This window comes from Rhinopithecus roxellana, chromosome 1 (assembly GCF_007565055.1).
Source record: "Rhinopithecus roxellana isolate Shanxi Qingling chromosome 1, ASM756505v1, whole genome shotgun sequence".
Classification (NCBI taxonomy): domain Eukaryota; kingdom Metazoa; phylum Chordata; class Mammalia; order Primates; family Cercopithecidae; genus Rhinopithecus; species Rhinopithecus roxellana.
In genome coordinates, this window is record NC_044549.1 from 206,407,868 (window position 1) to 206,424,020 (window position 16,153).

The window sequence follows — 16,153 nt, forward strand, 5'->3', positions numbered from 1 at the left end:
ACAAGGTCTTTATCTTCTTCATTCCAATGTGGCTCTACCCTAGTCTACCACTCAATAAAGAAATGGTTCTCTGCATCGGGATGCTGCTAAATGCTTCATTTAGCATGAAAGAAAAGACCTGATTATTAATTTTTGCCCATTTCAGTGGTGTCAATAATCCTACCAAAACCAGTTTCAAGCTATGCGTCCATTGTCACTGAACATGAAGTGGGGAAAGATGTACAGTAGCATATGGTTCTATAGTACTTGCCCCATATAGATACAAGAGTTGTAAATGACCTCAAGGGCACAGATAACAGTAAAATGTAGAAAAATATTTAGAAAGTGCTGAGCTTTGAGTATTTATTAACTTTGGTTTTAGTATAATTTATTTAATGGTACACTTGTATAATTTAAGTTTTTACATCGGCCTTGTTTAACAGCCGGCTCACAACATCTCTGAAAATTTAGCAATTGACTTTTAAGTGTTAGTATAAGCCAGCGTGCCACTGATTCCCTGAATATAGGGATGTGAAAACTGGCATATCATACCACAAAAAATACATAGCTCTTATGATCACTTTTGTTATTTAACAAGATATAAGAGGAGAAAAAAACATGCCCATCATCTGTGAACTCAACATGTGAGATTATCCTATTAACCAAAACCAACACAAGAAATTTCATCTGGATATCTGTGTGGCAGATATCCAGATTCATCTTTATATACTGCCTTCTTTTTCCTGGGTTAAAGGTTTTAGTCCTATTGCTTTCAGATAAACTATATCTTTTCCTACTCACTGATAAATGGGCTAGAGAAGGATAGGCTGTTTATAGAAATTGGGCTCTATTTTAGAATTCCCAAATTATTCTCAAAGGTAGACTTAAACATTGAACATTATCTCCTTTCCACTAAGGGGTGAGGAGAAAGAAAGTGAGTTTCTTAAAATCAGTAAGACCTGAACACTTTTCCTCAAGAGTATTAAGATGCTTTGCTAGGATTTTCTAACATTTTGTCTAAAAACATTCGAGAATGCAAATAGTGGGTTTACTTATTCTTATTTTCCATCAGTAAAATTTATGTAAGGTTACCACACATTTGTCACTTGGGGATGTATTCTTTTATTGTGTGAGATGAAATCCTGATTTTTCTGTTAACAAGTAGAAAAGAGAGCAGAGATGAATCTGGCAGGGGAAGACGTCTTCCTCAACAAAATAATACGGATGCACAAACAATCCCACCCTGAACGTACATGATGATAGGCCCCCTGGATAGAGAGGGTTTCACAGGTTTGGCTTTGATTACTTCCACCAACACCATCACTCACCAACTCAACCAGGCCCTGACCACAGCATCCCCTCAGTAATTTACTTGAAAAACCCTATGTCGCAGTGAGAAAATAAATGTAATCATTATCTAATTTCATCCCGAAGGTCACAACTTTTTTGATCTGCTTTCTTTTCATTTTCAGGAGACAAACAGCCTTTCAAATTACCAGTTTCTGTTCCAGGATCTGGCCATCACAACTCTTATTGGTGTAACAAGTAAGACATTTTAAAACTTTCTTACCAGAGGTGCTACCCTCAGCTGGCCTCCCTCTGCCTTGGAAAACTTTGTCTACCGTGAGGAACAGCAGCTGCAACAGCAGCAATGATGTGTAACTTATTCCTAAATATATACACAGAGAGGAAATAGAATCCTCATTTTTGAGTATTGCAAGAAAGTATTAGCAAAAGAAAAGCTTGCTCATTATTTTGCTGTTTTCTGCAAAATTTGGAACTTCTATAAATGGTCACTAAACACTTAAAATGAAAAAAGCAGCTTGAAAATCAGGAACACTAACTTCAGAATGCTTTTAGATATAGTTATAGTTAAAATGTGCCCAATTTATAGAAGCCAAATGGCTTTTATATTTCTCATATCTAAATCTTAGCCTCTCAGGATTTAGAATGAAGCTTAAAGGTAATCTTGCCATTATATCTCTCTTACTCTCCACCTTCTAATGAATATACAAATTGTCTCCCTAATTTCCTGCAATGGAAAATTTTTTTATTTATGACTTTATTCTTTTTTAGGGCTGACTTAGATTCACAACAAAAATGAGAGGAAGGTACAGAGATTTCCCATGTACTTCCTTCCCCGACACATGCATAGCCTCTGCTACTGTCAACCTTCCCCACAAAGTGGTATATTTGTTGTAACTGATGAACTTCCATTGATGAATGATTGAAGTTTTTGACATGTCTTTGTTGTTTTGCTTTGGTCTTATTAACTCAGCTAAAGGAAAATTCCAACCAACATTCATGTTGGAACTAATTCAGTAATCAATTGCAATCATAGGTTGATTACGGACACAAGAGTTTGGCAAAACTCAATGAAAGCAAGTCGTGAGAAACAATTAATAATAACATCATTATTATCCAAAGTCCATAGCTTACATTACAGTTCATTCCTAGTCTTGCACATTTTATGGGTTTGAACATATGTACAATGACATATATCCATCATTATATTATCACACAGAGTATTTTCACTGCCCTAAAAATCCTCTTTGCTCTGCCTAGTCATCTTCCCATCTTCCCCAAAGCTCTTGGCAACCACTGTGATCTTTTACTGTCTCAGTAGTTTTGGCTTTTCTAGAATGTTATGTAGTTGGAATCATATATAGGCTTTTCAGACGGGCTTTTCTTCACTTAGTAACATGCATTTAAGGTTCCACTATGTCTTCTCCTAGTTTGATAGTTCATTCGTGTTTAGTGCTAAACAATACTCCATTGTCTGGATGTACCACAGTTTATTTATTTATTTGCCTACTGAAGGATATCTTAGTTGCTTCCTAGTTTGGGCAACTGTAAATAAAGCTGCTATAAACATCCATGTGCAGATTTTTTAGTGTAAATAAGTTTTCTTTTCCACTGGGTAAAGGATTATGTAGTAAGAATAAGTTTTGTTTTGTAAGAAACTGCTAAACTGTCTTTCCAAACAGCTATACTAGTTTGCATTTCCACTACCAATGATTTCGAGCCCTTGTTGCTTCACATACTCACCAGCATTTAGTTTTGTTAGTGCTCTGGATTTTGACCATTCTAATAGGTTTGTAGTAGTTCCACTGATGCTTTTACTCCTATTTCCTCCAACCTTCTCAAGGATTTTATTCCTTTAATAATGTATTTCTCCGTTATTATCAACCTTTCTCTTGTTTACTAGATCATTCCCAATGATGGCATATAATACATTCTCTTATCTTCTTTCTTTTAAAAATTATTCTTTGATCTCAGCCCACTGCAACATCTGGCTCCCAGGTTCCAGTGATTCTCATGTCTCAGCCTCCCGAGTACATGGAATTATAGGTGCACACCACCATGCCTGGCTAATTTTTGTATTTTTAGTAGAGACGGGGTTTCGCCATGTTGGACAGGCTGGTCTCGAACTCCCAACCTTGAATCTACCACTAGCGACTGCCTCCTGTATTTTTAAACTTCCCGAACAGTTGTGTATACCCACTTTCTCCATTCTCATCCCTAATTCTATTACCATTCCATTTCTATTAGCCAGATTCTAACATCCAGGGGCATGAATTTGAATTTTGGCCTTATGCAGTTGTTCAGTGGGAGGCAGTGGTACACTTGCAAATGTTTAACAAGTTGCTCTCCAAAAAAGTTTGAATATACATATAATATATATTTACTTATTTCCATATATATAATGGAAATATATATATAAATGGGAAACATATATATGTGTGTATATATAAATATATACAATATATAAAAATATATATTATATATATAAATATATATATGCACACACACCCCTATATATTTGGAAACATATTTATATATAGAAAACATACATACACACACACACACGGAAACAAGTAACTTTACTGAAAAGAAATGTATAGTGAGCAATTTGCAAATAATAATAAAATATACAATACTTTTTTTTTTTTTTTGAGACAGAGTCTCACTCCATCACCAAGGCTGGAGTGCAGTGGCATGATCTTGGCCCACTGCAATATCTGGTTCCCAGGTTCAAGTGATTCTCATGCCTCAGCCTCCCAAGTACATGGAATTACAGGTGCATGCCACCATGCCTGGCTACTTTTTGTATTTTTAGTGGAGACGGGGTTTCACCTTTTTGGGCAGGCTGGTCTCTAACTCCCAACCTCAAGTGATCCACTTGCCAAAGTGCTGAGATTACAGGTGTGAGCCACTGCGCTCAGCCAAGTATACAATACTCTTTATTGCAAATTTCATTTAGCCAATTGATTGTCACAAAATGCTTTCATTGAGTTTTGCCAAACACTTGTGTCAATAATCAATCTGTAGTTACAATTGATGACTGAATTAGTTCCAACATGAATGTTGGTTGAGATTTTCCTTTAGCTGGACTAGTAAGACAAAAACAAAAGAACAAAGACTTATGTCAAAACTTCAACCATTCATCAGTGATGTGGGAAACTTACCTGTTGAATCATATTAGTTCTTGAATGCTGGAAGAATATATCCTCAGTTTAAAAAATATTCACAATGTAATGGCTACAGATGTGACACTTTTTTTTGTATTATGCTTTAAGTTCTAGGGTACATGTGCACAGCGTGCAGGTGTATTACATATGTATACATGTGCCATGTTGGTGTGCTATACATTAGGTATGTCTCCTAATGCTATCCCTCCCCCTCCCTCCACCCCACGACAGGCCTGAAGCATGATTTATAATCCTTTGGGTATATACCCCTCCCTCCACCCCACAACAGGCACAAAGCATGATTTATAATCCTTTGGGTATATACCCATTAATGGGATGACTGGGTCAAATGGTATTTCTAGTTCTAGGTCCTTGAGGAATCGTCACACTGTCTTCCACAATGGTTGAACTAGTTTACAGTCCCACCAACAGTGTAAAAGTGTTCCTATTTCTCCACATCCTCTCCGACACCTGTTGTTTCCTGACTTTTTAATGATCGCCATTCTAATTGGTGTGAGATGGTATCTCATTGTCGTTTTGATTTGCATTTCTCTGATGGCCAGTGATGATGAGCAGTTTTCCATGTGTCTGTTGGCTGCATAAATGTCTGCTTTTGAGAAGTGTCTGTTCATATCCTTTGCCCACTTTTTGATGGGGTTGTTTTTTTTTCCTTGTAAATTTGTTTGAGTTATTTATAGATTCTGGATATTAGCCCTTTGTCAGATGAGTAGATTGCAAATATTTTCTCCCATTCTGTAGGTTGCCTGTTCACTCTGATGGTAGTTTATTTTGCTGTGCAGAAGCTCTTTAGTTTAATTAGATCTCATTTGTCAATTTTGGCTTTTGTTGTGATTGCTTTTGGTGTTTTAGACATGAAGTCCTTGCCCATGCCTATGTCCTGAATGGTATTGCCTAGGTTTTCTTCTAGAGTTTTTATGGTTTTAGGTCTAACATTTAAGTCTTTAATCCATTTTGAATTAATTTTTGTATAAGGTGTAAAGAAGGGATCCAGTTTCAGCTTTCTACATATGGCTAGCCAGTTTTCCCAGCACCACTTATTAAATAGGGAATCCTTTCCCCATTTGTTGTTTTTGTCAGGTTTGTCAAAGATTAGATGGTTGTATATATGTGGTATTATTTCTGAGGGCTGTTCTGTTCCATTGGTCTATATCTCTGTTTTGGTACCAGTACCATGCTGTTTTGGTTACTGTAGCCTTGTAGTATAGTTTGAAGTCAGGTAGCGTGATGCCTCCAGCTTTGTTCTTTTGGCTTAGGATTGTCTTGGTAATGCGGGCTCTTTTTTGGTTCCACATGAACTTTAAAGTAATTTTTTCCAATTCTGTGAAGAAAGTCATTGGTAGGTTGATGGGGATGGTATTGAATCTATAAATTACTTTGGGCAGTATGGCCATTTTCACAATATTGATTTTTCCTATCCATGAGCATGAAATGTTTTTCCATTTGTTTGTGTCCTCTTTTATTTTGTTGAGCAGTGGTTTGTAGTTCTCCTTGAAGAGGTCCTTTACATCCCTTGTAAGTTGGATTCCTAGGTATTTTATTCTCTTTGTAGCAATTGTGAATGGGAAGTTCAGTCATGATTTGGCTCTCTGTTTGTCTGTTATTCGTGTAAAAGAATGCTTGTGATTTTTGCACATTGATTTTGTATCCTGAGACTTTGCTGAAGTTGCTTATCAGCTCAAGGAGATTTTGGGCTGAGACGATGTGGTTTTCTAAATATACAATCATGTCATCTGCAAACAGAAACAATTTGACTTCCTCTTTCCCTATCGTATACCCTTTATGTCTTTCTCCTGCCTAATTGCCCTGGCCAGAACTTCCAACACTATGTTGAATAGGAGTGGAAAGAGAGGGCATCCCTGTCTTTTGCCAGGTTTCAAAGGCAATGCTTCCAGTTTTTGCCCATTCAGTATGATATTGGCTGTGGGTTTGTCATAAATAGTTTTTATTATTTTGAGATACGTTCCATCAATATCTAGTTTATTGAGAGTTTTTAGCATGAAGGGCTGTTGAATTTTGTCAAAGGCCCTTTCTGCATCTATTGAGATCATCATGTGGTTTTTGTCGTTGGTTCTGTTTATGTGATGGATTACGTTTATTGATTTGCATATCTTGAACCAGCCTTGCATCCGAGGGATGAAGCCCACTTGATCATGGTGGATAAGCTTCTTGATGTGCTGCTGGATTCGGTTTGCCAGTATTATATTGAGGATTTTTGCATTGATGTTCATCAGGGATATTAGTCTAAAATTCTCTTTTTTTGTTGTGTCTCTGCCAGGCTTTGGTATCAGGATGATGCTGGCCTCATAAAATGAGTTAGGGAGGATTCCCTCTTTTTCTATTGATTGGAATAGTTTCAGAAGGAATGGTACCAGCTCCTCCTTGTACCTCTGGTAGAATTTGGCTGTGAATCCATCTGGTCCTGGCCTTTTTTTGGTTGGTAGGCTATTAATTATTGCCTCAATTTCAGAACCTGTTATGTCTGTTCAGGGATTCAACTTCTTCCTGGTTTAGTCTTGGGAGGATGTATATGTCCAGGAATTTGTCCATTTCTTCTAGATTTTCTAGTTTGTTTGCGTAGAGGTGTTTATAGTATTCTCTGATGACAGTTTGTATTTCTGTGGGGTCGGTGGTGATATCCCCTTTATCATTTTTTATTGCGTCTATTTGATCCTTCTCTCTTTTCTTCTTTATTAGTCTTACTAGCGGTCTATCAATTTTGTTGATCTTTTCCAAAAACAAGCTCCTGCATTCATTGATTCTTTGAAGGGTTTTTTATGTCTCTATCTCCTTCAGTTCTGCTCTGATCTTAGTTATTTCTTGCCTTCTGCTAGCTTTTGAATGTGCTTGCTCTTGCTTCTCTAGTTCTTTTAATTGTGATGTTAGGGTGTCAATTTTAGATCTTTCCTGCTTTCTCTTGTGGGCATTTAGTGCTATAAATTTCCCTCACACACTGCTTTAAATATGTCCCAGAGATTCTGGTATGTTGTGTCTTAGTTCTCATTGGTTTCAAAGAACATCTTTATTTCTGCCTTCATTTCTTTATGTACCCAGTAGTCATTCAGGAGCAGGTTGTTCAGTTTCCATGCAGTTGAGCGGTTTTGAGTGAGTTTCTTAATCCTGAGTTCTAATTTGATTTCACTGTGGTCTGAAAGACAGTTTGTTATAATTTCTGTTCTTTTACATTTGCTGAGGAGTGCTTTACTTCCAACTATGTGGTCAGTTTTGGAATAAGTGTGATGTGGTGCTGAGAAGAATGTATATTCTGTTGGTTTAGGGTGGTGAGTTCTGTAGATGTCTATTAGGTCCACTTGATGCAGAGCTGAGTTCAATTCCTGGATATCCTTTTTAACTTTCTGAGATTTTGACACATTTTTAAGTTTAGTCTTCATTATTAACCTCAAGGATATTGATAATACTAGAAGGTAGCAAAATAATGAGAGAGTTATCGGTTTTGAGTATTCACTATCTTTGTGTTTAATACCATATATTATTAATTGCACATTTATAAAAGTTATTTTTAATAATGGGTGTTTTGAATAACTGCCTTGAAATTTAGCAGCAATTTGCCCTCATGAGCCAATATGAACCAGCTACAGCCACCATTGTTTGACTGTGTACATTAATGACGCATTACAAAGACGCAAGTCTTTAATTGCCTCTTCTACTTGCCTCATGGTCTTTATATCTTCTCATCAGAATCTTTATATCTTGTCATCATAATCTTAACAGCTATCATGCCAATTTATTATTAAAAACTTGTTTAAATACTGAAAAGAACTTGGTAAGTGGAGCAACCCCTCTCTATACTTCAACTGCACCTCCCTGACACTGCTCTATATGGTCCACCAATGACTTGCTTGCTATCAGCAACAGGGGCCCCTTCTCTGTTTGTCATTTCTCAGCAACTCTCTCTTTCCTTTAGAGGTTTCTTTTGACTTTCATTCTACCCACATTCCTGGATTACCTACCACCTTAATGAATACAGCTTCCCCATCTCTTTTGCTGATCCCTGCTCCTTTACTTGTTCTCCGACTTTTATAATCTTTCAAGTCTTGTTCTTGGATCCTCTGTCTTTTCAGCCTATACCATCTCCATAAGTAATCTCAAGCAGCCCCATGACTTTAATATTATCTACCTGCTGATGAATCCCAAATTTATATCTCCAGCCTTGATGTCCATCCAAAGTTCTGGAAATGTAGCTACTCTGCATCTAACTATGGACATTTAATAGGACTTAAACTTCACATTCTCAAACAGAACTCTTAATTCCCCCAGATCTGATATTCAGTATAATCATTATGTACTCACTGAGTCCCTAGTTTGTGCTACTTACTGACCTAGGAACTTGGAACAATACATCAGTGAAACAAAACAAGATTTCTTTCCTCATGGAGCTTACATTCTACTGGAATCACACTGTCTACCTAGTTGCTCTGAGAACTAGAGTCATCCTTTATTTTTCTCTTTTCTTCACCCATCACATCCCATACATTCGAAATTTCTATTAGCACTGCCTCCAAAATGTACTCTGATTCCCCACCTGCATTTTCAATGTAGCCCCCATCACTAGTCACTAAGCAATGCCAGTTCTTTTGTGCATTACTGTAACAACTTTATAGCTCATCTTGCTTCCACTGTTGCAGCCCTATCCTCACTCCCATTTACACAATAGTAAGAGTGTTGTTTTTAAATACAAATTTTATTATTTATTCTCTTGCTTAAAATGCTCCAATGGGTTCCCATTTTGACTCAATTCAAGTCCTTACATGATTGGGCTCCTGACTACTTCATCAACTTCACCTCTAACCACGTTGCCACTCATTGATGTGCCTGCTGCACTGGTCTTACTGTCTCTGATACATTGCCAAGCTGTGGTCAACTCAGTACCTTTGCATGGGCTGTTTCTTTTGCTTAAAATACTCTCCCCTTGGATCTTTTTTTTTTTTTTTGAGACGGAGTCTCGCTCTGTCACCCAGGCTGGAGTGCAGTGGCTGGATCTCAGCTCACTGCAAGCTCCGCCTCCCGGGTTCACGCCATTCTCCTACCTCAGCCTCCCGAGTAGCTGGGACCACAGGCGCCCGCCACCTCGCCTGGCTAGTTTTTTTTTGGATTTTTTAGTAGAGATGGGGTTTCACCATGTTAGCCAGGATGGTCTTGATCTCCTGACCTTGTGATCCGCCCGTCTCGGCCTCCCAAAGTGCTGGGATTATAGGCTTGAGCCACCGCGCCCGGCCCCTGTTGGATCTTTATATGTCTTTGATTTTTTTTCATTATTCATATTTGAGCTCAAATGTCACTTCTTCAGAAAGATCACTTTAATAGTGAACAAACCAGTTCTCTATCACACAACTCTGCTTTATGTTTTCACAATACTTTCCACAATCTGAAGTTACGATATTTATCTTTGTTTTCATTAGCTTTTTGCCTGCTTCTCCCCATCCAGAATGTGTGTTTCATGAGATCAATATTTAGTCTGTATTGATCCATGCTATAATCCCAATACTTCTGGCATATTAAAGGAGCTTGTTAAATATTTGTTAAGTCTATTGAAAGAACAACCTCATATAGCCTTTGTTAACTTTCTTAGCAGACTTCCCCTTCACAGGAAGTCAAATTTATCTCTAAATGTGTAACTTTCATCCATCCCAGTTTTGCCATTTGAGGTGTCACAGAAGAGTTTGATTTTTTCTCCACAACAGTCCTTCTGTTTGAAATTTCTTTCAAACAGAAAATTCTATTTGAAAGAATTTGGGAACAGCTCTTATTTCTTCTGTGATTGTTCTCTCCATAACAAGTGCCTTCAGGATTTTCTCTATTTTTTTGTTAAACAACTTGATTCTTTTCTGTTTAACATATATTAAGTGTATGTTATTAACATATATTCACTGTGAAAGATGGAAAACATTGCAAGATATAACAGAGAAAAACCTGTTTTTATCTTAATATCCAGAGCTAACCAATTAAAGCATTTTGATGTATTTCTGTCCAGTCTTTTTTCTATATAAATTAATAAATTAGAATTATGTCTTCTATATAGTGCATCTTATTTTTCATTTACCCATAGAACCATTTCTTAAATATCAATAAATATCTTAATTTTTTTCTTGTGGTAAAATTATATAACATAAAAGTTGTCATTTTTATTTTTTATGTGTATAATTTAGGGACATGAATTACATTCACAATGTTTGCAATCATAACCACTATATATTTTCAAAAGTTTTTAATCACCTCAAACAGATACTCTATCCATTAAGCAATAACTCCCCATCTTTTCTCCCTCTGACCCATGGTTAACTCTAATCTTTTTTTGTCTCTATGAATTTGCCTATTCAATATATTTCATATAAATGAAGTCAGGCAGTTTGTACCATTGTATCTGGTTTCTTTAATTTAGCATAATCCATTTTGTAACATGCATCAGAACTTAATTCATTTTTATAGCTGAATAATATTCCATTATATGTACATACCACATTTTATCTATTCATTTATTTGTTGATGCACTTGGGTGCTCCACTTGTTGGCTATTGTGAATGATGCTGCAATGAACATTTGCATACAATATCTTTTGAGTCCCTGTTTTCAATTCTTTTGGGTATAAAGTGGAATCTGGGTCATATGTTAATCATATATTTAACTTTTAAAGGAACCACCAAACTGTTTTCCTAATGACTGCATCATTTTACATTCTCACTAGCAACATATAAGGGGTCTAATTGCTTCACAGCCTCATCAGCTCTTGTTATTTAATGGTCAAAGATTATTTTAACCATCCTAATAGGTTTGGAGTGATATCTTATTATGATTTTGACTTGCATTTCTCTAATGACTAATAATACTGAACATATAGGCATGTGCTCATCAGTCATTTACATGTCTTCTTTGGAGAAATGTTTATTCACGTCCTTTGACCGTTTCCTAATTGAATTTTTGTCTTCTGGGTTTTGAGTTCTAGCAGTTCTTCATATATTGTGGATATTAAACCCTCAGGAGACATAAAATCACAAATATTTTCTCCTGTATGTTGTCTTTTCACGTTTTAAATAATGTCCAAGTTTTTCATTTTAATGAAGTCCTGTTTATTTATTTGTTTGTCTGTTCATGCATTTGGTGTTATATCTAAGAATCCATTGCCAAATCCAAGGTTATAAATATGTATCCCTAAGTTTCTTCTAAGTATATTACATTGTTAACTCTTACATTTAGGTCATTTATCCATTTTTTGTGTTAATTTTTACATGTGGTATGAAGTAGGGGTCCAACTTCCTTACTTTGTATGTGGAAATCTGGTTGTCCCAGCTTGTTGAAGAGACTATTCTTTCCTTCAGTAAATGATGTCAATATGCATTTTGAAATCAGTTGGCCATACATGGGCTTATTGCTGGACCCTCAATTCTATTCCCTTGGTCTACATGTGTTTCCTCATGTTAGCGCCAAACTGGTTTGGTTACTGTTTTGTTAGTGAGTTTGAATTTGGGAAGTGTGAGTCCTTCAATGCTATTCTTCTTTTCAAGATTTTTATAAACAATTTAGGGACCCTTATAGTTTCATATAAATGTGAGGACTGGCTTATCCATTTCTCTAAAAATAACTATTTAAATTTTGATAGAGATTGCATCAAATATGTAGATCACTTTGGATAGTACAGACATCTTAATAATATTAAGTCTTCTAATCCATTAACATGAGATTTTAATGGGTTTTGCCATTTGTTTACATCATCTTTGATTTCTTTCAGCAAAGTTTTATAGTTTTCAGTGTAAAAGTCTTTCTTGGTTAAATTTATCTCTAGGTGTTTCATTTTTTGGAAATAGAATTGTTTTCTGAAGTTTATCTTTGAATTGTTCACTGCTGGTGTATAGAAACGCAATGATTGTTTTTGCGTTGATCTTGTGCCCTGAAACATTGCTGTATTCAGTGATCGATTTTATCAGCTTTCTTGTGAGTTTCTTAAGATTTTCAGTGTGTCGGCTCTTGTCATCAGTGCATAGAGATGGTTTTACTCCTTTCTTCCAATTGGATGACTTTATTTCCTTTTTCTTTTTAAAAGTTACAACTTTTTTTTTTTTTTTTTTTTTTTTTTTTTTTTAGTAGAAGGGAGAGCTTTATTGGTGATATTGGTTTGCAAACCAGAAACAGTCTCTGATGTGGGCCGAAGCTGCTCTCTCCTTGAAGAGGAAAGTACTACAGGTTGAGTTTTATGCCTCAAGAGGCCTGTGTTACACATTAGAGTCGTACATATTCAGCAAGTTTGGGGGAAAGCTATACATATTTATGAGGGTAGCAAGTGCATGCACAATGGAAAAATGTATATGTTACATAAGATCCATGTTCACTTTGGGGCGGGGTCTTAGCATTCAAATGAAGTGGAATTTGGCTCTTTACTTTAAAGGTGAACTATAGGACGTAAAGACAGTTTGTGCATAACGTCTATAAGGACTGCTGTTAAAAAGTTACAACTTATTTTTAATTGACACATATTTGTACATATTTATGAGGTACAGTGTGATATTTCAATACATGTGTATGTTGTGTAGTAATAAAATCATGATGATTAGCATATTTATCACTTTACACATTTATCATTTTTTGTAGTGAGAACATTCAGAATTCTCTTTTTAACAATTTTCAAATATAAAGTATGCTATTGTTAATGATAATCATCCTACCGTGCAATAGAACAGTAGAACTTATTCCTTCTATTGAACTATAACTGTACCTACTGACAACCTTCTCACCATCCCCTTCTCTCCATCTCTATTCTTTCCAGCCTTAAGAAACCACTATTCTGGTCGGGCGCTGTGGCTCAAGCCTGTAATCCCAGCACTTTGGGAGGCCGAGACGGGCGGATCACAAGGTCAGGAGATCGAGACCATCCTGGCGAACACAGTGAAACCCCGTCTCTACTAAAAATACAAAAAATCTAGCCCGGCGAGGTGGCGGGCGCCTGTAGTCCCAGCTACTTGGGAGGCTGAGGCGGGAGAATGGCGGGAACCCAGGAGGCGGAGCTTGCAGTGAGCTGAGATCCGGCCACTGCACTCCAGCCTGGGCGACAGAGCGAGACTGCGTCTCAAAAAAAAAAAAAAAAAAAAGAAAGAAACCACTATTCTACTCTCTGCTTCTGATTCTACAAATAAGTGAGGTCATGTGGAATTTGTCCTTCTGTGTCTGGCTTCTTTCACTTAGCACAGTGTCCTCAAGTTTCATTCATGTTGTTGAAATCGACAACATTTCCTTCTTTTTTAAGGCTGAATAGTATTCCATTGTCTGTATCACATTTTCTTTATTCATTCACCTGTTGATATACCCTTAGGGCAATCCCATGTTTTGGCTATTATGAATAGGGCTGCAATAAACACAGGAGTGCAGATATTTCTTTGACATACTGATGTTATTTTCTTTGGATATATACCCAGTAGTGGGATTACTAGATCATATGGTAGTTCTATTTTTAATTTTTAAGGGAACCTCCATGCTATTTTCTTTAATGGCTATACTAATTTACATTTGACCAACAGTCAAATGTAAACCAAAAAAGAGAACCAGAGGGTTCTCTTTTCTTTACATTCCCACTAATATTTATTATTTTTTGTCTTTTTGGTAATAGCTGTTCTAACTGGAATGAGATTATATCTCACTGTGGTTTTGATTTGCATTTCCCTAATATTAATGATGTTGAACATTTTTCATATATCTGTTGGCATATGGCATACCTATTTCTATTTTTTTTTTTTTTTTTGGAGAAATGTCTAATCAGGTCTTTTGTCCATTTCTTAATTGAATTATTTTATTATTATTTTTGCTATTGAGTTTTTTTGAGTTCCTGATACAATCTGGATATTAACCCCTTGTCGGGGGTTATTATATTATATTGTATAGTTTAGAAGTATTTTATTCCATTATGTAGGTTGTCTCTTCAATCTGTTAACTGTTTCCTTTGTTGTGCAGAATCTTTTTAGTTTTATGTAATTCCCATTTGTCTATTTTTGCTTTTGTTGCCTATGCTTTTAGGGTTTTAGGGAAAAAATTCTTGCCCAAATCAAAACCATGAAGCATTTGTTGTATGTTTTCTTTTGGTAGTTTTATAGTTTCAAGTTTTACATTTAAGTTTTTAATCCACTTTGAGTTAATTTTCATATTTGGTGAGAGATTGGGGTCTAGTTCATTCTTCTGCATGTCGATAACCAATTTTCTCAGCACCATTCATTGAGGAGACAATGCTTTCCCTAATATGTGTTCTTTGCACCTTTGTCCAAAATCAATTGACTGTAGATTTTTTATTTATTTCCAGAATCTGTATTCTGTCCCATTGGTTTATGTGTCTGTTTTATACCAATACCAAGATGTTTTAGTTACCATAGTTTTATAGTATATTTTAAAATCAAGGATATATGAGGCCTCTGGCATTATTCTTTTTGCTAAAGAGTGCTTTGGTTATTCAAGGTCTTTTGTGGTCCCTATACATTTTGGGATTTTTTTCCAATTTCTATGAAAAATTTCTTTGCTGTTTTGATAGAGATTGGATTGAATCTGTAGATTGCTTAGGTAGTAAGGATATTTCAACAATATTAATTCTTCCAATCGATTAACATGGGATGTCTTTCATGTATTTGTGTTAGCTTCCTTTTTTTTTTTTTTTTTTTTTTTTTTTACCAGTGTTTTATAGTTTCCAGTATAGAGATTTTTCACCTCCTTGGTTAAATTTATTTCTAGACATCTTACTTTTTGTGGTGTAGCTATTGAAAGTGGCATTGTCTTCTTTATTTCTTTTTCAGATAATTCACTATTAGCCTATATAAAAGCTACTGATTTTTCTATGTTGATTTTGAGTTCTAAAAATTTACTGAATTTATTTATTCATTCTGTTAGTTCTCTGGTGGAGTCTTTAGGGTTTTCTATGTATAAGAGTATGCCACCACCAAACAGGGACAATTTGACTTTCTCCTTCACAATTTGGATGTCTCGTTTTTTTTCTCTTGTCTAGGACCTGGTTGCTCTGACCAGGACTTCCAGTACTATGTTGAATAGAAGTGGCAAAAGTAGGCATCCTTTTCTTGTTCCAGATTTTAGAGGAAAAACTTTTAACTTTTCCCCATTTAGTATGATGTTAGTTGTGGATTTGTCATACATGGCCTTTATTGCATTGAGGTGCATTTCTTCTATGCTTAATTTGTTCAGAGTTTTTAGCAGAAGGGAATTTTGAATATTGTTAAATGCTTTTTCTGAATCTATTGAAATGATTATATGGTTTTTGTGCTTCATCCTATTGATGTGATGTATCATGTTTACTGATTTGAATATGTTGAGCCATCCTTGCGTCTTGGGGTGAATCCCACTTGATCATGGTGAATTACCTTTTTAATGTGTTGTTAAATTCAGTTTGCTAGTATTTTGCTGAGGATTTTATTTTTTTACATCTAAGTTTATTAGAAATATTGGCCCTTTTTATTGTGTCCTTGTAGTGGGGGACTCATAGAATGAGTTTGGGAGTATATGCTCCTTTACAATGTTTAAGGATAGTTTGAATAGAATCAATATTAGTTCTTCTTTAAATGTTTGGTAGAATTCAGTGGAGAAGCCATTAGGTACTGTACGTTTTTTGACTGGAAAAGTTTTATTACTAATTCAATCTTGTTACTAATTATTGGTCTGTTCATGTTTTCTGTTTCTTCATGATT

The 16,153-nt window shown here is 35.8% G+C and overlaps 1 protein-coding gene across 4 annotated transcripts in view; it reads left to right on the forward strand.

The window, feature by feature from the left end:
* Positions 1 to 16,153, forward strand: part of ATP13A4 (ATPase 13A4) — a 156,579-nt gene that overhangs the window by 117,924 nt on the left and 22,502 nt on the right. For 3 of the 4 annotated variants that reach the window (XM_030937236.1, XM_030937243.1, XM_030937246.1), the window contains 2 exons: positions 1,452 to 1,524; positions 13,246 to 13,332. In XM_030937236.1, the coding sequence (XP_030793096.1) occupies positions 1,452 to 1,524; positions 13,246 to 13,332 (160 nt within the window). The remainder of the gene's footprint in view (positions 1 to 1,451; positions 1,525 to 13,245; positions 13,333 to 16,153) is intronic. The other variant, XM_010373005.2, reaches the window with a different exon arrangement.